Source organism: Mustelus asterias, chromosome 3 (assembly GCF_964213995.1).
Source record: "Mustelus asterias chromosome 3, sMusAst1.hap1.1, whole genome shotgun sequence".
In the NCBI taxonomy this organism is placed as follows: Eukaryota; Metazoa; Chordata; class Chondrichthyes; order Carcharhiniformes; family Triakidae; genus Mustelus; species Mustelus asterias.
Genome location: NC_135803.1, coordinates 153,701,109 through 153,727,916, shown reverse-complemented (window position 1 = coordinate 153,727,916; position 26,808 = coordinate 153,701,109). Strand labels below are relative to the sequence as shown.

General features: G+C 48.4%; 1 protein-coding gene across 1 annotated transcript in view; it reads left to right on the top strand.

The window, feature by feature from the left end:
* Window positions 1–26,808, top strand: part of LOC144491732 (plexin-A1-like) — a 524,825-nt gene that overhangs the window by 31,453 nt on the left and 466,564 nt on the right. The window contains exon 3 of the mRNA XM_078209962.1: window positions 23,730–23,912. Within this exon, the coding sequence (XP_078066088.1) occupies window positions 23,730–23,912 (183 nt within the window). The remainder of the gene's footprint in view (window positions 1–23,729; window positions 23,913–26,808) is intronic.

The window sequence follows — 26,808 nt, the reverse complement described above, 5'->3', positions numbered from 1 at the left end:
CCACAGTCCGAAGATGTGCAGATTAGGTGGATTGGCCATGCTAAATTGCTCCTTAGTGTCCAACGATGTGCGGGTTAAGTGAATTGGCCATGCTAAATTGCCCATTAGCGTCCAAAGATATAGGTTCGGGGGATTGGCCATGCTAAATTGCCCCTTAATGTCCAAAGATGTAGGTTAGGGGGATTGGCCATGCTAAATTGCTCATTACTATCCAAAGATGTGCAGGTTAGCTGGATTGGCCATGCTAAATTGCCACTTAGTGTCCAAAAATGTAGGTTATGGGGATTAGCGGGGTAAATACATGGGGTTACGGGGATAGGACCTGGGTGGGATGCTGTGTTGGAGAATCAGTGCAGAATGACCTCCTTCTGCACTGTAGGGATTCTATGATAACACAGTTGAGAGAAAAGAAACTCTGCCTTGGCAAGTCCAGCCTGTGTTCCTACTCTCTTCATCACAGATATTGTGGTTTTAAGATCTGCCAGAAGGCTTTCTACGGATGATACATCATTGAACACGTGTGAGGCTGGGATGGACAGATTTGTTTTGGTCTCTCGGAATCGTGGGATGTGGGGATCGGGTGGGAAACAGGAGTTGAAGCCCAAGATCTGCCATGTTGATGGTGAACGGCAGAGCATGCTCAGCGAGCCATGTGGGCAGCACATGCTCCAATTTCACATGTTCGTTGGTCACTGGGAGATTGATGCCAATTCTGGGAGTCTCCCGGCATTCTGGGACGGTTGACATCCCTATGCCTATTCTGGGTACGAGTAAGTAATTATTTTTAGCACTTATTTCGAGAGCAGCAGAGCGTTCTTGTGTTTTGCCCACGTCCCACCTCAAACAAAAGATAGGAAACTGACCGATTCTCCCATTTGGAGAGGGAGGCGATGGCCCAGTGGCATTATCGCTAGACCATTAATCCAGAAACTCCGCTAATGTTCTGGGGACCCGGTTTGAATCCCACCATGGCAGATGGTGGAATTTGAATTCAATGAAAATAATATCTGGAATAAAGAATCTACTGATGACCAGGAAACCAGTGTCCATTGTTAGAAAAACCCATCTGTTTCACTAATGTTCTTTAGGTAAGGAAATCTGCTGTCCTTACCTGCTACATGTGACTCCAGAGCCACAGCAAGGTGGTTGACTCTCAACTGCCCTGGGGAAACTAGGGATGGGCAATAAATGCTGGCCAGCCAGCGATGCCCATGAATGAATAAAAAAAACTTTGCAGTTCATTGGATCTCGCTGCGTCGGCTAACAAATCTTCCCACGTCACAATCCTTACACTTCACAAGTCATTCACTTGATGCAGAGTGTCTCTTATACCCCAGGGGGCTGTGGGTTGCTCAGTTGTTGAGTATTCAAGACTCGGATCGATCGATTTTTTTTTGGGCTCGGAGGGAATTGAGGGTTTGGTAAGCGGGCAGGAAGTGAAGTTGAGGTTGAAGTTCAGTCATTACAGGGCAGTGGGATCGGATTACCTTCTCGTGTGCATTTTTCTGATGATTTGGGAGATCCTGAAAGCGTGAAGGAAACTGAATACATTTAGCTCTCTCTCCTTTTGTCCTTGAATCTCTGCTTCCAGAGGTCTGTACGTCATTGTTGCAATGGACTAAGAAACGTACGGGGGGGAAGGATGGCGCAATTGAATCTAACCTGGGGAGATCCAAGTGTTTTCCTTGATTTCTTTCACTCCCCCCACCCTTCCCCATCTGTAACCCTCCACCAGCTTGTTTGTGCCGTATTACAGTCTACCTTGTTTAATAAAAGGCACCACTCTGAATAATTATAAACCACTGTTCCTGTGATCAGCTGCTGCCTTAGTCAGGATCTACTAATGAAATGCTAATGTATTTTTTATGAGGTGGTACTTTAATTTCATTCCAAGTGAAGTGTCTATAAGCAACGAGCAAGTGTAGTCATTGTGTTGAATGGGCATCGTCGTGTGATTGTGTCGAGGACGGTTAGAATTAAGTTGTGCGCTTCTCAACTGGTCTCAAGTTAAACCAAACCCTTCCTTCTCCTGCCACCTGAGCTCCAATCCTCTAACTCAGCTTAAGAAAACATCATGCCAATCTTTATTGAGACATATACGAGACATATACGGGTGGCACGTTGGCACAGTGGTTAGCACTGCTGCCTCACAGTGCCAAGGTCGCAGGTTCAATTCCGGCCTTGGGTCACTGTGTGGAGTTTGCACGTTCTCCTCGTGTCTGTGTGGGTTTCCTCCGGGTGCTCCGGTTTCTTCCCATGGTCCAAAGATAAGGAAGTAAGTTTATTTATTAGTCACAAGTAAGGCTTACATTAACACTGCAATGAAGTTACTGTGAAATTCCCCTAGTCGCTACAATCCGGCACCTGTTCGGGTCAATGCACCTAACCTAACCAGCACGTCTTTCAGAATGTGGGAGGAAACGCACGCAGACACAGGGAGAACGTGCAAACTCCACACAGACAGTGACCCAAGCCGGGAATCGAACCCAGGTCCTTGGTGCTGTGAAGCAGCAGTGCTAACCACTGTGCTACTCATGTTGCCCCGGTGTGGATGTGTGGATTAGCAGGGTAAATGTGTGGGGTTAACGGGATAGGGCCTGGGTATGATTGTAGTCGGTACAGCCTCGATGGGCTGAATGGCCTCCTTCTGTACTGTAGGGTTTCTTTGATTCTATGATTCTGTTCTATGTAGGATTCTCAGGGGGCTAGGCAGGGTAAATGTTGAGCGGCCCTTGTGGGAGAGTCTAGGACCAGAGGGCATAATTTCAGAGTAAGGGGGGTCACCCATTTAAGACAGAGATGAAGAGGAATTTCTTCTCTCAGAGGGGAGTGAATCTGTGGAATTCTTTACCGCAGAGGGCTGTAGAGGCTGGGTCGTTAAATATGTTCAAGGCTGAGATAGACAGATTTTTAATCAGTAAGGGAATCGAGGGTTATGGGGATAAGGTGGGAAAGTGGAGTTGAGGATTAAAGTATCAGATCAGTCATGATACCATTCAATGGCGGAGCAGACGCGATGGACTGAATGGCCTATTCCTGCACCTACACCTGTCTTGCGATCATGCCCTTCAGCACTATCTTGGACTCAACCAAATTAGCTGTGGCGATCATTCACCTATGAAAATGTAGCAGTCATTTTGCACACAGCAAGATCCCATGAGCTTGGTTTATTCTTGCCGGTGTTAGTCAAGCAATGGATGGGTTGCAAGGACCCCTGCCCATTCTTGTATGCTGTGCCCACCTGAATGGGCAAGTGTTGCCACCAGGGCAATATAACTGGGTTCAAGACTTCATTGGCAAGGTGGGTGGCGGAGTGAGGGAGCTGGTCCAGGAAACAAAACTGGCGGGGTTCTCAAAACCTGAATCGTTTTTTGTTTTGCCTTGGTACTCGGATGGCATTGGAACTGATATTGGTGGGATTGCTACTTTAAAAGGCCACTGGGTTCTCCAATCAGAGTCAAACATGCTGAGTGTTTGAGTAAGATTCTGTTGCACAAACCGGCTTGGCTCGAAATCCCTGAACCTGCAACTCTGCAAACCACTTTCTGCGTTACCTCTGGCCAGTGGCACAGTGGTTAGCACTGCTGCCTCACAAAATCGTTAAAAAAACCTCAAAGACATCAAGGAAGTTGTATGCTAGAGAGAGAGTTGATGAAGGATGATACATACATTTATTTACAGAGTGAAAGATTAAAGCATAAACCTCCTAACTCAACCACACCACAATTTCAGCATCTATATCCTCACATTGTGAATCACATAGAACATAGAACAGTACAGCACAGAACAGGCCCTTCGGCCCACGATGTTGTGCCGAGCTTTATCTCGGGACATTTTGTATTCTAGGGCGGCACAGTGGTTAACACTGCTGCCTCACAGCGCCAGAGACCCGGGTTCAATTCCGGGCTTGGGTCACTGTCTGTGTGGAGTTTGCACATTCTCCTTGTGTCTGTGTGGGTTTCCTCCGGGTGCTCCGGTTTCCTCCCACAGTCCAAAGATGTGCGAGTTCGGTTGATTGGCCATGCTAAATTGCCCCTTAGTGTCAGGGGGATTCGCAGGATAAATATGTGGGGTTACAGGATAGGGCCTGGGTGGGATTGTTGTTGGTGCAGACTCAATGGGCCAAATGGCCTCCTTCTGCACTGTAGGATTCTATGATTTCTCTAGGGAAGAATCCCAGTAGCCATTGGGCAGAAGGATCAGTCTGGCCGAACTGTTCTTGAGCACCTCCAGCATCCAGCTTGACCAATCACACCAGAAAAGGAAAGCTATGTTGGGGTTGGACCACAGCAAACCCTAGGTGGCACTGGTTATTACACTGCGGCAAGGACAGTCTGGGAGACGGGCAGTGTGAGGTGGAAGCTGTGTTTCTGGAGAGCAAAAGCAATGAGGGACATGGTGGTGAAGTGGTAGTTGCCCTCTCTGGAAGGATTTGTGCTTCTTTAGCATAACAACCATTTTATATTTTAGACCCAAGTCCTTTGTGACTTGGCCAGTTGGATCTGTTTTATCTGTTGGCTGCCTCGTCTACGCCAGCATTTTGAGCCTCTTGCAGGTTCTTTATTGTGATGTATGACCTAGATGGGCATTGTGCTATCTTGAACCACACAAACACACACACAAACACACACACACACACACACACACCGGAGCACCCGGAGGAAACCCACGCTGACACGGGGAGAACGTGCAACTCCACGCAGACAATGACCCAAGCCGGGAATCGAACCCGGGTCCCGAGTGCTGCGAGGCAGCAGTGCTAACCACTGTGCCACCGTGCTTCCCTGAGTACACTGAGGGGCAATTTAGCATGGCCAATACACCAGCACGCCTTTCGGACTATGGGAGGAAACCGGAGCACCCGGAGGAAACCCACACAGTCATGGGGAGAATGTGCAAACCCCACACAGACAGTGACCCAAGGCCGGAATTGAACCCGGGTCCCTGGCGCTGTGAGGCAGCAGTGCTAACCACTGTGCCACCCCAAGTTAAGGAGTCTGCGGTCTATTTGCCGACTGTCAATCATGTGACCCTCCCACAACAGGAGAGCGTGCTTGTCGGTTTAAAGCAGAACTGAGCACTTTGCCCTTAACGAGTTAATTAGAGGCTTAATTATTTATTGATGTGTCAGTGATAGCGTTGCCAGTCGATGTGTACAGCTGTATTTGTTATTTCACAGTGTTTATTGAAACAGTGACACAGTTGGAGCTGAACACAGTAATGATGATGAACCTTTTGCTGCAAAGTCGGCATATCAGTGGCAGAGCTGGCCCGATTCGGAAACGCTCGCTGCAGAAGGGGGATATTGCGGATGCTGGAATGGGGAAATACTGGGAATAGGGTCAGGCAGCATCCGTGGGGAGAGAAGCGGAGTTAGCAATCCAGACTGATGCCTGTGCATCGGTTTCTGTTTCTCTCGCTCCACAGACGTGGCCATGACCACGCTGGATCTTCCCAGTGTTTTCCGTTTTGACCTTGCTCAAGGATTCTGGGACACGGAAATCTAAGTGTTAGTTGAGATGGGGGGAGGTGGGTGGGGGTGAGACATAGGGTTCTGACTGTTCTGCCCTCTTGCCACTTACTGGGAAAAGTTGTGATGGGGAATACACTTGAGGACAGATTGGGTGGTTTCCCAGGTGTGATGGTTTGAGTTATAAGGAAAGGCTTGATAGACTGGGACTTTTTTCTCTGGAGGGTAGGAGGCTGAGGGGTGATCTTATAGAGGTCTATAAAATAATGAGGGGCACAGATCAGCTGGATAATATCTTTTCCCAAAGGTAAAGGAGTCTAAAACTAGAGGGCATCGGTTTAAGGTGAGAGGGGAGAGATACAAAAGTGTCCATTGGGGCAATTTTTTGTGTCTGGAGCGAGCTGCCAGAGGCAGTAGTAGAGGCGGGTACAATTTTGTCTTTTAAAAAGCATTTAGACAGTTACATGGGTAAGATGGGTATAGAGGGATATGGGCCAAATGCAGGCAATTGGGACTAGCTTAGGGGTTTAAAAAAAAGGGCAGAATGGACAAGTTGGGATGAAGGGCCTGTTTCCACGCTGGAAATCTCTATGACTTTATGTGAGTATGTGCACCATGAATCTGGTGGCTAAATTCATGGAATCCCGACAGCACATAAGAGGCCATTCGGCCCATCGAGTCTGCACCGACCATCTGCCAAAGTATCTTAGCCAGGCTGCCTGCACCACCCTATCCCTGTAACCCTCCCACACAGGTCCAGAGAACAAAGAACAGTACAGCACAGGAACAGGCCCTTCGGCCCTCCAAGCCTGCGCTGATTATGATGCCTGCCTAAACTAAAACCGTATGCACTTACGGAGTCCGTATCCTTCCATTCCCATCCTATTCTTGTATTCATCTCGATGCCCCTTAAATGCTGCTATTGTACCTCCTCCCACCACCTCCACACAAATGTCACGTTCCGGACATTCACCACCCTCTGTGTAAAAAACTTGCCTCGCACATCTCCTCTAAACTTTTCCCCACGCACCTTAAACCTATGTTCTCTAGTGCTTGACTTTTCTACCCTCGGAAAGAGCATCTGACTGTCCACTCTGTCCATGCCACTCATAATCTTGTAACCTCGATCAGGTCATCCCTCAACCTCCGCCGTTCCAATGAGAACAAACCAAGTTTATCCAACCTTTCCTCATAGCTAATACCCTTCAGACCAGGCAACATCCTGGTAAACCTCTTCTGTAGTATCGCCAAAGCATCCACATCCTTCTGATAGTGTGGTGACCAGAATTGGACACATATTCCAAACGAGGCCTAACTAAGATTCTGTACAGCTGCAGTATGACCTGCCATTTTTTATACTCAATGCCCTGACTGATGAAGGCAAGCATGCCGTATGCCTTCTTGACTACCTTATCCACCTGCTTTGCCACTTCCAATGATCGGTGAACATGTACGCCCAGATCCCTCTGCCTGTCAATGCTCCTAAGGCATTAGCCAGCTCCAAGATGGCGCCGGAGTGAGGTGACTTCTTGCAAGCTGTGCCCAGCATACCTTCTAATTCTATCTTTTACTCCCGTTCTGTGCTGCTAAAACTTCATTCTAACTCTTTTAAACTCTCTAACAATGCTTTAATTCAATTTAAGTTGATCTTTCTCTACACCCTAGCTATGACTGTAACACTACATTCTGCACTCTCTCGTTTCCTTCTCTATGAACAATATCTTTTGTCTGTATAGCGCTCAAGAAACAATACTTTTCACTGTATGTTCATACATATGACAATAATAAATCAAATCAAATCAAATTTTACTGTATAATTCCTACATGCATTGGACCTTCCAAAATTCATTACCTCACATTTGTCCGGATTAAATTCCATCTGCTATTTCTCCGCCCGAGTCTCCAACCTTGCTGTATCCTCTGACAATTCTCTTCACTATCCGCAAGCAATTTTTGCGTCGCCTGCGAACTTACTAATCAGACCAGCTCTGAGGCAGCAGTGTTAACCATTGTGCCACCTTGCTGCCCTTAAATTCACTGGATTGAGTAACTAATCCACCATCTAATACTATCTCCACACTGATGCGTATTTGATTATCGGTCAAGATTGACAGAGGCTTTGTGGGTGCTGTCAGGGTAGGAATAGTTCAGGCAGGATGATATCTTGGGCATTGAGGTGTGAATTTCTGGTTCCTCTGCTCCCAGGTGAATTGAACGTTAAATGTATATTTTTACACACACGTGATCACAACACTCTGCTTACTAGTCTCCAGTGGCGATGTGACTAAGATGGTGTCTCACACCACTATTGAATATGAAATGAAGGACAGGGATTTGCCATGTTGAAATATGGTGCAACCATTGTCCCAAACTTTGGCCGCACAAGAAAGAGAAATCCTGCCGCTGATTCATGGAACATTCTAGAATATCGCTCTCTGACACCCGTAGGAAATCAAGCAAAGCTCCTGGGTACCGCGTCAGTCCCTGCTCATCTCCCAGGTCCCACCCTTTGTAAACTGAAAGTTGTCTGAAGTTCTTAACTCCTGTTCACCCAGCACCCCCTCAGCTCACTGGCTCCCGGGTTAAGCAACAACCTGATTTTCAAATTCTCATCCTTGTTTTCAAATCTCTGCTTCTGTCTGTGATAACGCCCTACAAACATCACAGAATTACCACAGCACAGAAGGAGGCCATTCAGCCCACCATGTCTGCACTGGTTCTCCGAATGAGCAATTTACCATGTGCCATTCTTCTGCCTTCTCCCCGTAACTCTGCACATTCTTCCTTTTCGAATAGCAGTCTAATTCCCTTTTGAATGCCTTGATTGAATCTGCCTCCACCACACTCTCAGACAGTGCATTCCAGATCCTAACCATTCACTGTGTGAATCTGTCTCCACCACACTCTCAGACAGTGCATTCCAGATCCTAACCACTCGCTGATGGAAATGATTTTAATCATAACATTATTGCTTCTTTTGCTAACTACCTTAAACTGTGCCCTCCCATTCTCGATGCTTTCATGTGTGGGAACAACGGATGCAGCACGGTAGCACAGTGATTAGCACTGCTGCCTCACAGCGCCAGGAACCCGGGTTTGATTCCCTACTTGGGTCACTGTCTGCACGTGGAGTCTGCACGTTCTCCCCGTGTCTGCATGGGTTTCGTCCGGGTGCTCCGGTTTCCTCCCACAGTCTGAAAGACGTGCAGGTTAGGTGTGTTGGCTGTGCTAAATTCTCCCTCAGTGTACCCGAATAGGTGCCGGAGTGTGGCGACTAGGGGAATTTCACAGTAACTTCATTGCATTGTTAATGTAAGCCCTACTTGTGATGGATAAATAAAACTTTATTTCTCCCTCTCTACTCTGTCCAGACCTCTTCATCATTTTGAACACCTCTTTCAGATCTCCTCTCAGCCGCCTTTTCTCTGAGGAAAATGGTCCCAACTTCTATCTATCCACAAAATCGAAGCTCATCATCACTGGAACCATTCTCGTGACTCGTTGCTCCATTCTCATGACTCGTTGCTCCATTGTTTCCATCACTGGTGGCTGTGCCTTCAGCTACCGGGACCAAATCTATGGAACTCGCTCCAGACATATCGCCCCCTCTCCACCTCACTTTCCTCCTTTAAGACATTCCTTCGCAACTCTCTGACCACGATTTGACCACCTGCTTCCAATATCATGTTTTGCAACTTGATGTTAAAGTGTTGCTTCCAAAGCTCCTGTAGATTTGGACAGACTGAGTGAGTGGATAAATGCACGGCAGTGCAGCATGATGTGGATAAATGTGAAGCTCTCCACTTTGGTAGCAAAGACAGAAAGGCAGATTATTATTTGAATAGCCATAAATTAGGAGAGGGGAATGTGCAGCGAGACCTGGGTGTCCACGTACACCAGCCACTGAAGCTAAGCATGCAGGTGCAACAGGCGGTGGAGAAGGCAAATTGTATGTTGGCCTTCATAGCAAGAGGTTTTGAGTACAGGAGCAGAGATGTGTTGCTGCAATTATTGTGTGCAGTTTTGGTTTCCTTTTCTGAGGAAGGATGTTCTTGTCTTAGAGGGAATGCAGAGCAGGTTTGCCAGTTTTTATTCCTGGGATGGCAGGACTGACGTATGAGCAGAGATTGAGTCGGTTAGGATTATATTCACTGTAGTTCTGAAGAGTGAGGGGGAACTCATAGAAACATAAAATTCTAACAGGACTAGACAGGATAGATGCAGGAAGGATGTTCCCGAAGGTGGGACAGAGATGCAGAGAAATTTCTTCACCAAGGGAGTGGTCAGCCGTTGGAATTCACTACCACAGAAAGCAGTTGAGACCAAAACATTGGGGTGGCACGGTGGCACAGTGGTTAGCTCTACTGCTTCACAGCACCAAGGGCCCAGGCTCAATTCCGGCCTCGGGTCAGTGTCTGCACAGAGTCTGCACGTTCTCCCCGTGTCTGCGTGGGTTTCCTCCGGGTGTTCCAGTTTCCTTCCACAGTCCAAAGGTGTGCAGATTAGGTTGATTGGCCATGCTAAATTGCCCCTTCAGTGTCAGGGTGATTAACAGTGTAAATATATGGGGCTACGGGAATAGGGCCTGGATGGGATTGTTGTTGGTGCAGGCTCGATGGGCCGAATGGCTTCCTTCTGCACTGTAGATTCTGTGATTCTATTGTATGTAGAAGTTTTCAAGGAGTTAGATGTAGCTTTGGGGTGAAGGGGATCAAAGGATATGGGGAGAAGACAGGATTAGGCTATTGAATTGATTTGATTTGATTTATTATTGTCACATGTATTAGTATACAGTGAAAAGTATTGTTTCTTGTGCGCTATACAGACAAAGCATACCGTTCATAGAGATGGAAATGAGAGAGTGCAGAATGCAGATTCACAGTCACAGCTAGAGTGTAGAGAAAGATCAACTTAATACAAGGTAAGTCCATTCAAAAGTCTGACAGCAGCAGGGAAGAAGCTGTTCTTGAGTCGGTTGGTACATTACTCAGACTTTTGCATGTTTTTCCCGAAGGAAGAAGGTGGAAGAGAGAATGTCCGGGGTGCGTGGGGTCCTTAATTATGCTGGCTGCTTTTCCCGAGGCAGCGGGAAGTGTAGACAGAGTCAATGGATGGGAGGCTGGTTTGCGTGCTGGATTGGGCTACATTCACGACCTTTTGTAGTTTCTTGCGGTCTTGGGCAGAGCAGGAGCCATACCAAGCTGTGATACAACCAGAAAGAATGCTTTCTATGGTGCATCTGTAAAAGTTGGTGAGAGTTGTAGCTGACATGCCAAATCTCCTTAGCCTCCTGAGAAAGTAGAGGCGTTGATGGGCTTTCTTAACTATAGTGTCGGCATGGGGGGACCAGGACAGGTTGTTGGTGATCTGGGCACCTAAGAACGTGAAGCTTTCGATCCTTTCCACTTCATCCCCGTTGATGTGGACAGGGGCATGTTCTCCTTTACGCTTCCTGAAGTCGATGACTATCTCCTTCATTTTGTTGACATTGAGGGAGAGATCATTGTCGCTGCACCAGTTCATCAGATTCTCTATCTCATTCCTGTACTCTGTCTCGTCATTGTTTGAGATCCGACCCACTATGGTGGTGTCGTCAGCAAACTTGAAAATTGAATTGGAGGGGAATTTGGCCACACAGTCATAGGTGTATAAGGAGTATAGTAGGGGGCTGAGAACACAGCCTTGTGGGGCATCAGTGTTGAGGATGATCGTGGAGGAGGTGTTGTTGCCTTTCCTACTGATTGTGGTCTGTGAGTTAGGAAGTTCAGAATCCAGCCGCAGAGGGAGGTGCCGAGGCCCAGGTCACGGAATTTGGAGATGAGTTTCGTGGGAATAATGGTGTTGAAGGCTGAGCTGTAGTCAATAAATAGGCGTCTGACATAGGTGTCTTTGTTATCTCGGTGTTCCAAGGTTGAGTGCAGGGCCATGGAGATGGCGTCTGCTGTGGGCCTGTGGCAGTGGTAGGAAAACTGTAGTGGATCCAGGTAGTCCGGGAGGCTGGAATTGATTCGTGCCATGACTAACCTTTCGAAGCACTTCATAATGATGGATGTCAGAGCCACCGGCCGAGAGTCATTAAGGCACGCTGCTTGGCTTTTCTTTGGTATTGGGATGATGGTCGTCTTCTTGAAGGAGATAGGGGCCTCAGATAGTTGTAAAGAGAGATTGACGATGTCTGCGAATACTCCCGCCAACTGATCCGTGCAGGATCTGATTGGAAGATCAGCCATGATCACAATGAACGTTGCAGCAGGCTCGAAGGGCTGAATCATAGAACCATAGAAAATTACAGCTCAGAGACAGGCCTTTTGGCCCTTCTTGGCTGTGCCGAACCATTTTATGCCTAGTCCCACTGACCTGCACTTGGACCATATCCCTCCACACCCCTCTCATCCATGAACCCGTCCAAGTTTTTCTTAAATGTTAAAAGTGACCCCGCATTTACCACTTTATCCGGCAGCTCATTCCACACTCCCACCACTCTCTGCGTGAAGAAGCCCCCCCTAATATTCCCTTTAAACTTTTCTCCTTTCACCCTTAACCCATGCCCTCTGGTTTTTTTCTCCCCTAGCCTCAGCAGAAAAAGCCTGCTTGCAATCCTACAGTGCAGAAGGAGGCCATTCAGCCCATCGAGTCAGCACCAACCACAATCCCACCCAGGCCCTATCCACACAACCCTATGCATTTATGTTAGCTAGTCCCCCTGACACTAAGGGGCAATTTAGCATGGCCAATCCACCTAACCTGCACATCTTTGGAGGAAACCGGAGCACCCAGTGGAAACCCACGCAGACGCGAGGAGAACGTGCAAACTCCGCACAGACAGTGATCCAAGCCGGGAATCGAACCCGGGTCCCTGGCGCTGTGAGGCAGCAGTGCTAACCACTGTGCCACCGTGCCGCCAGTGCTACTCCTGCTCCCATTTTTCATGTTTGTATGTTTGTCTGCTGCAGTACCCATGTTCTACACTGACTCAGGGCACGCTGCCACCATTGCGAAGTCATCCAAGCCGAGGCAGTTTGGAGATGAAGATTGATTGGAAGTTAGACCCCCTGCCGATTCGATTCGCTGACTGCCGTTTGCTGGGGGCAGATGTTATGTAATAGATCTTTTTTTTAAGCGCAGAGTTTTAAAAAATAATCAAAAGATTGCTCAATGCAGTTTCTAATCAGCCGATCTCCCGATAGTGGGAAACCGCAGTAAAAGGTTTCAAAACAGTGATGATTCTTTCCTACATTTAATTCAGCTGGCTTGATCAGATAAATGTGTTCAGTATTACAGTGTACAATATCTCCTGCCAATATCAGTGGTGACGGAAGAAGCAGCCCAGACACGCAGACTAAATGAAGTCTCCCTTTTTAAATGGTATTGCGTGGAATCCGTGCTGTGCACAGGTTTACTCTGCACTGTTTATTCAGAATCTAGAATCTCTACAGAGCAGAACAAGGCCATTTGGCCCATTGAGTGTGTACTGACTCTCTGACAGAGCTCACACAGGCCCTTTCCCCATCACCCCACACATTTGCCAGGGCTAATCAATCTAACCCGCACCCCTTTGGTCAGTGGGAGGAAATGGATGGCACGGTGGCACAGTGGTTAGCACTGCTGCCTCACAGCGCCAGGGACCCGGGTTCAATTCCCGGCCTCGGGTCACTGTCTGCGTGGAGTTTGCACATTCTCCTCGTGTCTGCGTGGGTTTCCTCCGGTTGGTCTCTCCTCCCCCTCACGCTCGCTCTGTCCACCCCCTCGCTCTCTCCTCCCCTCACACTCACTCTCTCCTCCCCCTCGCTCTCTCCTCCCCTCACACTCACTCTCTCCTCCCCCTCCCGTTCGCTCCCTCTCTCCCTTCTCACTCTCCCTGTCCCACACTCTGCCCCCTCACACTCTTCCCTCCCCTCACACTCTGCCCTTCCTCTCGCTCCCCACCCTCTATTCCCCCCCCCCCCCCCCCCCCCCCCCCCCCCCCACCCCTCACACTCTGCTCTTCCTCTCGCTCCCCACCCTCTCTCTCTCTCACACGGTATCTTATCTTCTGTCTGCCCTCATCCTGCTGCCTCGCGTTCCTCCCTCGCTCTGGTGTGTAACATCGCCTCACTCTGCGTTTGGTGATTGTCAGAGTGAGAGTGAAGATTGTGTAAGTTCTGGAGTTGAACACAGGGGGAAACGGGGACTGATTTTTTTTATTAAATCGCCAGTGAGCACAGACGCAGGATATCAGCTGCTAGTCATTAATTCTCTTACACTAACCTTTTGCATTGTGTCTACACGTGGTCTAATTAAACACAGCGATGTGCTGTCTGAGGCGAGAAATCCCCATTAGCTGCCTGAACTCGTTGGCAGATGGGAAACAGCGAGGGCGGCTGCGTAAGACTCAGTCAGATGGGAGGAGTGTGGTTCAGCTGAACATTTCACCTCCCTGGTGTCTGGAATCTGCTTTCTGAAGAATAATCCCCATTCATAAATATTCAAACAGAATCTTAAATCCCCAATTTGTTCCTCACTCACCATGTTAACCGTGCTGAGTGTCTTGCCCCCTGCTCCAACCTGCCCAAGAGCAACCCCCTGCCCACTCCGCCCCAATCTTCAGTCCTCCCAGTGACATGCTTTGCTAAATCGTCACCGCTTGCCAACTTGCCGCAGTTAAACGGGGCCACTCCTGAGTTGACACTGACAATCTGCTTTCCCGACCTTATTGGCTGTTTCTCCCGTGTTTGCAGACCTTGCATTTTATTTTAACTTTACGCTCGTCCATCCCGACACACACTCTCAATTTTTAAAATTCTCATCCTTGCTTTCAGATTGGGAACCAATACTGTACGCAGTATTCCAGGCGAGGCCTCACCAACACTCTGTACAATTGCAAGAAAACCTCCCTATTTTTAAACTCCAACCCCTTTGCAATAATTCGATTTGATTTATTACTGTCACACGTATTGGAATACAGTGAAAAGTATTGTTTCTTGCGCGCTATACAGACAAAGCATACCGTTCATAGAGAAGGAAAGGAGAGAGTGCAGAATGTAGTGTTACAGTCATAGCTAGGGTGTCGAGAAAGATCAACTTAATGCAAGGTAAGTCCATTCAAAAGTCTGACAGCAGCAGGGAAGAAGCTGTTCTTGAGTCAGTTGGTACGTGACCTCAGACTTTTGTATCTTTTTCCCGACGGAAGAAGGTGGAAGAGAGAATGTCCCTGGTGCGTGGGGTCCTTAATTATGCTGGCTGCTTCGTCAAGGTGTAGACAGAGTCAATGGATGGGAGGCTGGTTTACGTGATGGATTGGGCTACATTCACGACCCTTTGTAGTTTCTTGTGATAAAGGCCAAAATGCCATTTGCCTTCTTAACTACTTGTTGGACCTGCCTGCTAGCTTTTTGCGACTAAACTTTTCACTATATACATTAATGATCTGGTAGATGAAACTGAGGGCATGGTTGCTAAATTTGCGGGTGACACAAAGATATGTAGAGGGACAGGTGGTGTTGAGGAAGTGGGGAGGCTGCAGAAGGACTTGGACAGGTTCGGAGAGTGGGCAAAGAAGTGGCAGATGGAATACAATATGGGAAAGTGTGAGGTTATGCACTTTGGTCTGAACAGAGGCGTGAACTATTTTCTAAAGGGGGAGAGGCTTTAGAAATCTGAAGCACAAAGGGACTTTGGAGTCTTGGTTCAGGACTCTCTTAAGGTTAACATGCAGGTTCAGTCGGCAGTTAAGAAGGCAAATTCAATGTTAGCTTTCATTTCTAGAGGGCGAGAATACAAGAATAGGGATGTGCTGCTGAGGCTGTATAAGGCTCTCGTCAGACCCTTTTGGAATATTGTGAGCAGCTTTGGGCCCCATACCTAAGGAAGGATGTGCTGGTCTTGGAGAGGATCCAGAGGAGGTTCACAAGAATAATCCCTGAAATGAAGAGCTTGTCGTATGAGAAGGGTTTCTCCGGGTGTGGGTTTCCTCCGGGTGCTCCGGTTTCCTCCCACAGTCCAAAGATGTGTGGGTTAGGTGGATTGGCCATGCTAAATTGCCCCTCAATGTCAGAGGGATTAGCTAGGGTAAATGCATGGGGGTAGGGCCTGGGTGGGATTGTGGTCGGTGCAGCCTCGATGGGCTGAATGGCCTCCTTCTGCACTGCAGGAATTCTATGATTCTTTGATCCTCACCGGGTCAGTAAGGGAAGTTGTCTTGTTGACATGGCGACAGTGGGATCTCCGATGGTGGCCGGCAGTCCTGGTCAATGTACTGTTCAGACAACCAACTGTGGTGAGCCCTCGCCAGAAACATCCACCACGGAGCATGCATGCAGCATGCAAGCAGCTGGCACAACGCTGAGAATCATGCCAACCACATTGAAAGGCATGAATGCACTAATTAATATTGAATCCTTGTAACTGGAGATGAAATCGTATCCCCGGATTTCCTGAAGTGTGTTTTATTGTTGACGGAGCGTCTCAGTGAGATTCTCCAGGAGTGGGGCGGAGCCACACATACCAGAGCAATCCCGAGCCTGTCTGCATTGGTTGATCTCAAGAAGGCGCACGCTATCTTCAGGGGTCCCATTGGAGAGGGAACTCTCTGGTTTATGGTTCAGTCCCTCCCACATTAAGCGAGTTAAGATAACGTAGTGGCTCTAAACTTCTGCTTTCATTGATCATAGAATCCCCACAGTGCAGAAGGGAGGCCATTTGGCCCATCAAGTCTGCATCTACCTAGGTCCTATCCCCATAAACCCTGCACTTTTACCATGGCCAATCCACCTAACTTGCACATCTTTGGAGAGGAAACCGGAGCACCCGGAGGAAACCCACGCAGACACGGGGAGAATGCGCAAACTCCACACAGTCAGTGACCCGAGGCCGGAATTGAACCAGGTTCCCCGGCACTGTGAGGCAGCAGTGCTAACCGCTGTGCCATCGTGCTGCTGCCCAAACTTCAGCTTCACACATAATATCTGTATTCTGCCAACATTTGCATGGGTAGCGATTGCTAAATCAGGAATGACCAGATCAGCCATGATCTTATTGAATGGCGGGGCAGGCTCGAGGGGCTAGATGGCCTACTCCTGCTCCTATTTCTTATGTTCTTATGATTGTAGTCCTGGAAATAATCTAAAGATGGGTCCTGAAGTTTCCCAGTGATGGGGTTGTGACTATTCCCTTTCGCAGCTTCTACTGTGGGATTGTCCTTGGGAAGAAAGACTGTTGATCCAGTGTCTGGGGAACAAATGGTCTTTGTAGTTTGTGTGGATCACGTGTTTAGTCAATGCCGGAGGGCACCAGGCACTTGTTTCCCACCAGAATCCATTCCATGGGGCGGCACCGTGGCACAGTGGTTAGCACTGCTGCCTCACAGCCCCAGGGACCCAGGTTCGATTCCCGGCTTGGGTCACTGTCTGTGCGGAGTCTGCACGTTCTCCCCGTATCTGCGTGGGTTTCCTCCGGGCGCTCCGGTTTCCTCCCACAGTCTGAAAGACGTGCTGGTTAGGGTGCATTGGCCTTGCTAAATTCTCCCTCAGTGTATCCGAACAGGCGCCGGAGTGTGGCGACTAGGGGATTTTCACAGTAACTTCATTGCAGTGTTAATGTAAGCCTACTTGTGATGCTAATAAATACACTTTATATTTTATTGAACATGGTCAGTCTATTCTTCTCCCTACTTCACTGCTCTGATTCCCATTCCAAATCTTTGGTTCAGGATGCGGCACTTCCCTATTTCCCAAAACTCATTTGTGCCGAATCGTGCCGCAGATCTTTGAATCATTTCAGTCTTCCCGATTGGAACTTGAAGAGTTTTTTATTCATTCGTGAGACATGGGCGTCACTGGTTGGCCAGCGTTTATTGCCCGTCCCTAGTTGCCCTTGTTCAGGGGACAGTTGACAGTCAACCACATTGCTAAAACGGATGGGCAGCACGGTGGCACCGTGGTTAGCATCGCTGCCTCACAGCGCCAGGGACCCGGGTTCGATTCCCGGCTTGGGTCACTGTCTGTGTGGAGTTTGCACATTCTCCCCGTGTCTGTGTGGGTTTCCTCCAGGTGCTCCGGTTTCCTCCCACAGTCCAAAGATGTGCGGGTTAGGTTGATTAGCTGGATAAATGTGTAAGGGTTACGGGGATATCTATGCTTCTCACGAGCCTTCTTCAGCCCTTCTCCCCCATTGAAATATCTTCCTACTGGCACAATGGTTAGCACTGCGACTTCACAGTGCCAGGGACCCAGCTTCAATTCTAACCTTGCTCTGACTTCCTCCCACAGTCCGAAAGATGTGCTGGTTACTGTGAAAATCCCCTAGTCGCCACACTCTGGCATCTGTTCGGGTACACTGGGGGAGAATTTAGCATGGCCAATGCACCTAACCAGCACGTCTTTTGGACTGTGGGAGGAGACCGGAACACCCGGAGGAAACCCACGCAGACACGGGGAGAGCGTGCAAACTCACACGGACTGCAGCGGTTCAAGATGGCGGCTCACCACCATCTTTTCAAGGGGCAATGAAGGAATGGGCAATAAATACTGGCCTAGCCAGCGACACCCACATCCTGTGAAAGAATTTTTAAAAAAGGAACTCACCAAGATTCCTTAGACAGCACTATCCAAAACTAAACAGCCTACCACCTAGAAGGGCAAGGGCAGTAGACACATAGGAACACCACCACCTGAAGGTTCCCCTTCGATTCACTCACCATCCTGACTTGGAAATATATCGGCTGTTCCTTCACTGTTGCTGGGTCAAATTCTTGGAACTCCATCCCTTACAGCACTGTGGGTGTACCTACACCAAGTGGACTGCAGCGGTTCAGATGGCAGCTCACCACCACCTTCTTGAGGGCAATTAGGGATGGACAATAAATGCTGCCATGTAGGGTCATAGAGTCATAAAGGTTTACAGCATGGAAACAGGCCCTTCAGCCCATCTTGTCCATGCCGCCCAGTTTTTAACCACTAAGCTAGTCCCAATTGCCCACATTTGGCCCATATCCCTCGATACCCATCTTACCCGTGAAGATGAAACATAGAAGATAGGAGCAGGAGGAGGCCATTCGGCCCTGCGAGCCTGTTCCGCCATTCATTACAATCATGGCTGATCGTCCAACTCAATACCCTAATCCTGCTTTCTCCCCATAACCTTTGATCCCATTCGCCCCAAGTGCTATATCCAGCCTCCTCTTGAATACATCCAATGTTTTGGCATCGACTACTTCCTGTGGTAATGAATTCCACAGGCTCACCACTCTTTGGGTGAAGAAATGTCTCCTCACCTCCGTCCTAAATGGTCTACCCTGAATCCTCAGACTGTGACCCCTGGTTCTGGACTCCCCCACCATCGGGAACATCCTCCCTGCATCTACCCTGTCTAGTCCTATTAGAATTTTATAAGCCTCTATGAGATCCCCCTTCATTCGTCTGAACTCCAGCGAAAACAATCCTAACCTAGTCAATCTCTCCTCATACATCAGTCCCGCCATCCCCGGAATCAGCCTGGTAAACCTTCGCTGCACTCCCTCGAGAGCAAGAACATCCGTCCTCAGAAAAGGAGACCAAAACTGCACACAATATTCTAGGTGTGGCCTCACCAAGGTCCTGTCCAATTGCAACAACACATCCCTGCTCCTGTACTGGAATCCACTCGCAATGAAGGCCAATGTACCATTTGCCTTCTTTACCAGTTGCATGCTTACTTTCAGTGACTGGTGCACTGCCCGCAGCAGTGTCCTGGACGTTAGCCTTTAGCTCCTGGACATTCCGGGACCATGCTGGAGAGTAGGCAGCCCTGTGTGGCTCACAGTCGGGCCTGATGCTTTCTGTAGGCCCTGTCTGTGCCTCTTGACTGAAGTCTACGCTGTGGCGTGCTGCACAATCCGAGCTTTGAACATGTAATCGGGGTAACTGAATCATCGATCCTGTGACTCTCCTGCCAGCTAAATCGGGTTAAGAACTTAGCGTGGGATGACTCTTTGTGTTTCCTTTGTTACAAGCTTTACTTAACCAGTACATGGGGTTAGCTCATCACCAATAAAAGCCATCAATAGTTCCATTCTTCCACTTGTGCAGGGCAAACTTTCTTTTCATCAAACAATTTTGTTGAATGACTGAGATAAAACAGAATATTTGCATAGGCCTCACAAAGGCAACTCCCAGAGTACAAACTCCAGCGCTGTATTTATTTAAATAATTCAGTTAGCCTATTATTGCTGAGCCCTCTGGGACACAACATCGCAGTTCAACACTCGCTGTAATTACTGAGTTTGCATTTTCAATTATTAAGAGAATTCTATTAATCAAAATAAAAGCTCATCTTTATAGCGGAGACAGTTGTTGCCAACAGGAGAGTATATTCAGTACTGAAAATACATTCTTGTCTCGGGTATGTGACCTAGTGAATAATGCTCTCGCCTCAGAGTCAAAGGGTTGTGGGTTCAAGTCCCACTCGAGACACATGAGTGTGAAAATCTCAGCTGATACTCCAATGCAGTGCTAAGGCAGTGCTGCAGTACTGAGAGAGTATTGAGGGAGTGCTCAGTACTGAGAGAGTGCAGCAGTGCTGAGGGAGTATTGAGAGAGTGCAGCAGTGCTGAGGGAGTATTGAGGGAGTACTCAGTACTGAGAGAGTGCAGCAGTGCTGAGGGAGTATTGAGGGAGTACTCAGTACTGAGAGAGTGCAGCAGTGCTGAGGGAGTATTGAGGGAGTGCTGCAGTGCTGAGGGAGTATTGAGGGAGTACTCAGTACTGAGAGAGTGCAGCAGTGCTGAGGGAGTATTGAGGGAGTACTCAGTACTGAGAGAGTGCAGCAGTGCTGAGGGAGTATTGAGGGAGTGCTGCAGTGCTGAGGGAGTATTGAGGGAGTACTCAGTACTGAGAGAGTGCAGCAGTGCTGAGGGAGTATTGAGAGAGTGCAGCAGTGCTGAGGGAGTATTGAGGGAGTACTCAGTACTGAGAGAGTGCAGCAGTGCTGAGGGAGTATTGAGGGAGTACTCAGTACTGAGAGAGTGCAGCAGTGCTGAGGGAGTATTGAGGGAGTACTCAGTACTGAGAGAGTGCAGCAGTGCTGAGGGAGTATTGAGGGAGTGCTGCAGTGCTGAGGGAGTATTGAGGGAGTGCTGCAGTGCTGAGGGAGTATTGAGGGAGTGCTGCAGTTCTGAGGGAGTATTGAGGGAGTGCTACAGTATTGAGAGAGTGCTGTGGGAGTGCTCCAATATTGAGGGAGTTCTGAGGGAGTGCTGCGGTGCTGAGGGAGTGCTGAGGGAGTGCTGCAGTTTTGAGGGAGTGCTGCGGTGCTGAGGGAGTGCTGAGGGAGTGTTGCAGTCCTGAGGGAGTGCTGAGGGAGTGCTACAGTATTGAGGGAGTGCTGAGGGAGTGTTGCAGTCCTGAGGGAGTGCTGAGGGAGTGCTACAGTATTGAGGGAGTGCTGAGGGAGTGTTGCAGTCCTGAGGGAGTGCTGAGGGAGTGCTACAGTATTGAGGGAGTGCTGAGGGAGTGTTGCAGTCCTGAGGGAGTGCTGAGGGAGTGCTACAGTATTGAGGGAGTGCTGAGGGAGTGCTGCAATGCTGAGGGAGTGCTGCAGTATTGAGGGAGTGCTGAGGGAGTGCTACAGTATTGAGGGAGTGCTGAGGGAGTGCTGCAGTTTTGAGGGAGTGCTGAGGGAGTGCTGAGGGAGTGCTGCAGTATTGAGGGAGTGCTGAGGGAGTGCTGCAGTATTGAGGGAGTGCTGAGGGAGTGCTGCAGTATTGAGGGAGTGCTGAGGGAGTGCTGCAGTATTGAGGGAGTGCTGAGGGAGTGCTGCAGTATTGAGGGAGTGCTGAGGGAGTGCTGCAGTATTGAGGGAGTGCTGAGGGAGTGCTGCAGTATTGAGGGAGTGCTGAGGGAGTGCTGCAGTATTGAGGGAGTGCTGAGGGAGTGCTGCAGTATTGAGGGAGTGCTGCAATGCTGAGGGAGTGCTACAGTATTGAGGGAGTGCTGAGGGAGTGCTGCAGTATTGAGGGAGTGCTGCAGTATTGAGGGAGTGCTGAGGGAGTGCTGCAGTATTGAGGGAGTGCTGCAGTGTCAAAGGTGGTGTCTTTCAGAAGAGACCTCGAATAAATCGTGCCGTCTCCATTTGGTGAACATAAATGATTGTGCGGCACTATTTTGAAGAGCGGCAGATTGTCATTACTGTCCTGTTCGATATGACTCACTTTCTGCCCATGTTTATAAATGGATGGTGTGGTCAGTATCATATTGATGTCTGTGGGAGGCTGTGGTGTGTGCTCTGTAAAAACTGGCTGCCGTGTTCCTTACATCACAACAGTTATCACTCCTCAATCGTACTTCATTGGCTGTAAGGTGTTTTAGAACATCACAAAGCAAGGCAGTGGAAGGATATTCGGGGGGTAGGCAGAAAGTGGAGTTGAGGCCACAGTCACATCAGCCGTGATCTGAGTGAACAGCAGAGCAGGCTGGAGGGGTCGAATGGCCCACTCCTGCCCCAATTCCTTTGTTTATAAGTTGCTTTGTTGGTCTCATGAGATCGCTTGGGGAGTTTGATATATTGCAAATGCTTCTTCCCAGGAAAGAGAGGCCGATTGACAACTAGAGCAGATTATTCCGGGAATCTTCTTTCCCCGAATTGTCCAGGAAGATGGGAAGTGGTGGCAGAGTGGGAATGTCACTGGACTGGTAATCTAGAGGCCCCGACTACTGCTCTGGGGACACGGGTTCAAATCCCACCACAGCAGCTGGTGGAATTTGAATTTAATTTTAAAAAACCTGGAATTATAAAGCTAGTCTCAGCAATGGTGACCATGGCAACTATCATCGATTGTCATAAAAACACATCTGGTTCCTATAGGGAAGGAAATCTGCCATCCTTACGCGGTCTGGCCTACATGTGACTCCAGACCCACAGCAATGTGGTTGATTGTCACTCTGAAATGCCCGAGTGAGGCACTCAGTTCAAGGGGCAATTAAAGTCAAAGTTTATTTATTAGTCACAAGCAAGGCTTACATTAACACTGCAATGAAGTTTCTGTGAAATTCCCCGAGTCTCCACAGTCCAGCACCTGTTCGGGTCAATGCACCTAACCAGAACGTCTTTCAGAATGTGGGAGGAAACCAGAGCACCCGGAGGAAACCCACACAGACACGGGGAGAATGTGCAGACTCTGCACAGATAGTCACCCAAGCCGGGAATCGAACCCGGGTCCCTGGCACTGTGAAGCAGCAGTGCTAACCGGGCCTCCATAGGGATGGGCAACAAATGCTGGCCTAGCCAGTGATACCCACAACCCCTGAAAGAATTTTAAAAAGAGTTTGGAAATATAGGTGTCTCAACAATGTGACGTGTGGGCTTGAGCATGCGTGGAGAAGGATGAACTGCTTTATACAGTGACGTCTGATATCCATGGAACATTCCGAAGCATTCTGTCCCCAGTGCGTCTCTTTAGATGTGTAGATAAGGTCATGGATATGAATGTAGCAGCCAAATTGTGCAGGAGAGGGTTGCACAAGTAGCCAAGGAAAGCTGAGTGATTTTCTTTGATGGTGAGCTTCAAGAGGGAAGTTTATTGGCCAGGACCCCTCTTCAAAGAGTGACAGGAGTTGTATTAAACATAGAAACACAGAAACTAGAAGCAGGAGGAGGCCATTCGGCCCTTCGAGCCTGCTCCACCATTCATTTTGATCATGGCTGATCATCAAATTCAATATCCTGATCCACCCCCATTCCTCCCATATTCCTTGATCCCTTTAGCTCTTAAAACTATATCTAAGGGCTTGAAATCACACAACGTTTTGGCCTCAACTACTTTCTGTGGGAGTGAATTCCACACATGCACCACTCTCTGGGTGAAGAAATTTCTCCTCACCTCAGTTCTAAAAAGCTTACCCCTTATCCTCAAACTATGACCCCTAGTTCTGCATTCCTTTCAGACCATTCTTTCTGAATCTACCCTGTCTAACCCTGTTAGAATTTTATAAGTTTCTATGAGATCCCCTCTCACTCTTCTAAACTCCAGTGAATAGAATCGTAACTAACTTCGTCTCCCCTCGTATGACAGACCTGCCATCCCAGGAATCAGCCTGGTAAACCTTCGCTGTACTCCCTCGAAAGCAAGGACATCTTTCCTCAGATAAGGACACCAAAACTGCGCACAATACTCCAGGTGTGATCTCACCACTCCCTCCCCCAGTGATGGGGAGGAATTGGGAGTTGAGCCTGTCTCGGGGAGGAAGGAGGACATCAGAAGACTTTGTGGGACGATTGTACCAATTATCTTTTTTTGTATTGATTGCAGCCTTTGCAGATTGATGACAATTTCTGTGGCCAAGACTTTAACCAGCCGCTGGGCGGGACAACCCTGGTGGAGGGCATCCCCCTGTTTATTGACAAGGAAGATGGCATGACCTCCATTGCTGCCTATGACTACCGTGGACACTCTGTCGCCTTTTTTGGGACCAGAAGTGGGAAGATGAAGAAGGTAAGACCTTTCTTTTTTCCAATGGAGGTTGTGAGTCAGGGATTGTGTTTCTAATTGGAAGCCAGCGTGGTGGCCACGAGAAGACTTGCTCATGGTGGAGGAACTCTTCAGGAGGACGTGGGTGACATTTTGAGCAGTTGTTGAGTTCCCTCTGACTGTGCAGTTGGGTTGCCAACTCTGTTTGGATGTATTCCTGGAGGTCTCATCCCATAATCCAAGCCCCGTCCTAACACTCCTGCCATTGGTCGCCCAACATGTCCATCCTCAAGGTGTTCTGCCATCCCCCAGCCAATCGGAAAGCAGCCAGTCTCTTCACTATACAAGTGGATGATGTTTAACAGTTTGTCAAACAGCCATTTTATCTTGTCTGTTAATATTCTGGTAACTAATGTTCAAAAAAGATGGAAAATCAGAATTTGAATATTGCTGAAGAAAGGGACATGTCTCAACCAATCAGAGTTAGCCTACCAACCAATCAGCACCCTTTTCTTAAGTTGTTGCTCCCTTTGAAATTTGGAATTCTTGCATCTCTCCTGATGAGTGCGAGACTAAAAACTTTGACAGCACGTCTCTTTTCTCAACAATACTCGCGATGAATGAAGATCAGACAATTTACCGCTCCCCCCGATGATATTTCTGCCAGGTTTTTATTCCCGGCAGAATCCTGAAGTTGAATCTATAATTCCGGGACGCTCTAGGACAATCCTGGAGTGTTGGCAACCCAAGCTGTGCAGAGTGCCGAACGCTCTTGATAATCTGAACATATTCGTATTGTTGACGTGAAAATGACCTGATTTGTTTGGAAGTTCCGGTTGGAAGGTGGCTCGGCTTTTAGCCAATATTGGAGTGTGTTTTGCGCATTTAGTGAGGAGCGGGTGCTGTCAGACGGTGTGTTTCAGGTCTCACGATGTGTTGTTGCTTCACTGTCACCGACAGCTGGTTGGCGAGAGTCTAGAGGAGTTTGGTTTGAGTGTTGGTTGGGGTGACACTGCTCGGATAGACTCCACTCCTTATGTAATTACTCAACTGTTGCATTTTCCACAAAAACCACTATGGAGGTGACTTGACATTTAAAATAATTGTTGGCCTGGACCATTCCCGGTGGGCACGGGTTTAAGGTGTGAGGGGCAAGGTTTAAAGGAGATGTACGAGGCAAGTTTTTTACATAGAGGGTGGTGGGTGCCTGAAACTCACAGCCGGGAGAGGTAATGGAGGCAGATACTATAGTGACATTTACGGGGCGTCTGGACAAATACATGAATAGGATGGGAATAGAGGGATATGGTCCCCAGAAGGATGGGGGGTTTTAGTTCAGTCAGGCAGCATGGTCAGTGCAGGCTTGGAGGGCTGAAGGACCTGTTCCTGTGCTGTAAGTTTCTTTGTTCTTTGTTCTATTCAGCCCCTCAATCCTGCTCCATCACTCAATAAGATGGCCAATCTTCTCCCTCACTCTGCCATCCTGTGCCAGCCCCATAACTCCCAGTACCCCAAAATCTATTGATCTCAGCCTTGAATATACTCAATAACTGAGCACCCACCACCCTCTGGGGCAAGGAATGTCAAAGATCGACAACCCCTGTGAGCGAAGACATCTCAATCCTCAATGGCTGACCATGCTGCCCGTCCGAACTAAAACTCCCTACCCTTCCGGGGACCATATTCCTCTATTCCCATCCTATTCTCAAGATGCCCTCAGTGGCCGCCCTCTTATCGCGAGGCAAAAGCTGATTGTGTTTTCCCTAACCTGAAGATGTTTGGAAGTGGCTCCCGGTCGCATTTGTTTGCGTCCCAGTGGAGGATGCAGGGACGTGGGGTTAACTGACCCAAGAACGATCTTGGAAAGAACCATTCCCGCAGTGAGGTTGTGAGGGACCTTCCCCATTGGGCCTCAGCCGCACTCTCAATCCTGTAATCAATGGATAGTCATGTACTGAAGGTGTTTGGAAAAGTGTACCTGCGATATATAATTTGTGATTTCTGTGATGGGATTGCTCACAATTAGCAATAAGCCCACCAACGCTTCTACTTTCTCAGAAGACGAAGGAAATTTGGCATGTCCGCTATGACTCTCACCAACTTTTACAGATGCAACATAGAAAGCATTCTTTCACTAGAAAAGGTCGTGAATGTAGCCCAGTCCATCACGCAAACCAGCCTCCCATCCATTGACTCTGTCTACACTTCCCGCTGCCTCGGCAAAGCAGCCAGTATAATTAAGGACCCCACACACCCCGGACATTCTCTCTTCCACCTTCTTCCGTCAGGAAAAAGATACAAAAGTCTGAGGTCACAAACCAACCGGCTCAAGAACAGCTTCTTCCCTGCTGCCGTCAGACTTTTGAATGGACCGACCTTGCATTAAGTTGATCTTTCTCTACACCCCATCTATGACTATAACACTACATTCTGCACTCCCTCGTTTCCTTTTCTATGAACGGTATGCTTCATCTGTATAGCGCGCAATAAACAATATTTTTCACTGTATACTAATACATGTGACAATAATAAATCAAATCAAAATCAAAGGTGTAGCCATTGGCACTCCTCATTTGTGGGACTAATGATATAAAATGCAGTACGTAGGAATGTTACACAGATGTTTTAGAAATAGCCTTTGGTGAAATCTTCATCCTTTAGTGGTTTGCTGAACAATTCTTGAGTTATTACCTTGCATCCCATGCCAAGGAGAGGAGGCGGTGGTGTAGCGGTACTGTCGCTCGGCTTGTAATCCAGAGACCCAGGGTAATGCTCCGGGAACTGGGTTTGAATCCCGCCACAGCAGATGGTGAAACTTGAACTCAATAAAAATCTGGAATTAAAAGTCTGATGATAGCCATTGTCATAAAAACCCACCTGGTTCACTGATGTCCTTCGGGGAAGGAAATCTGCCGCCCTT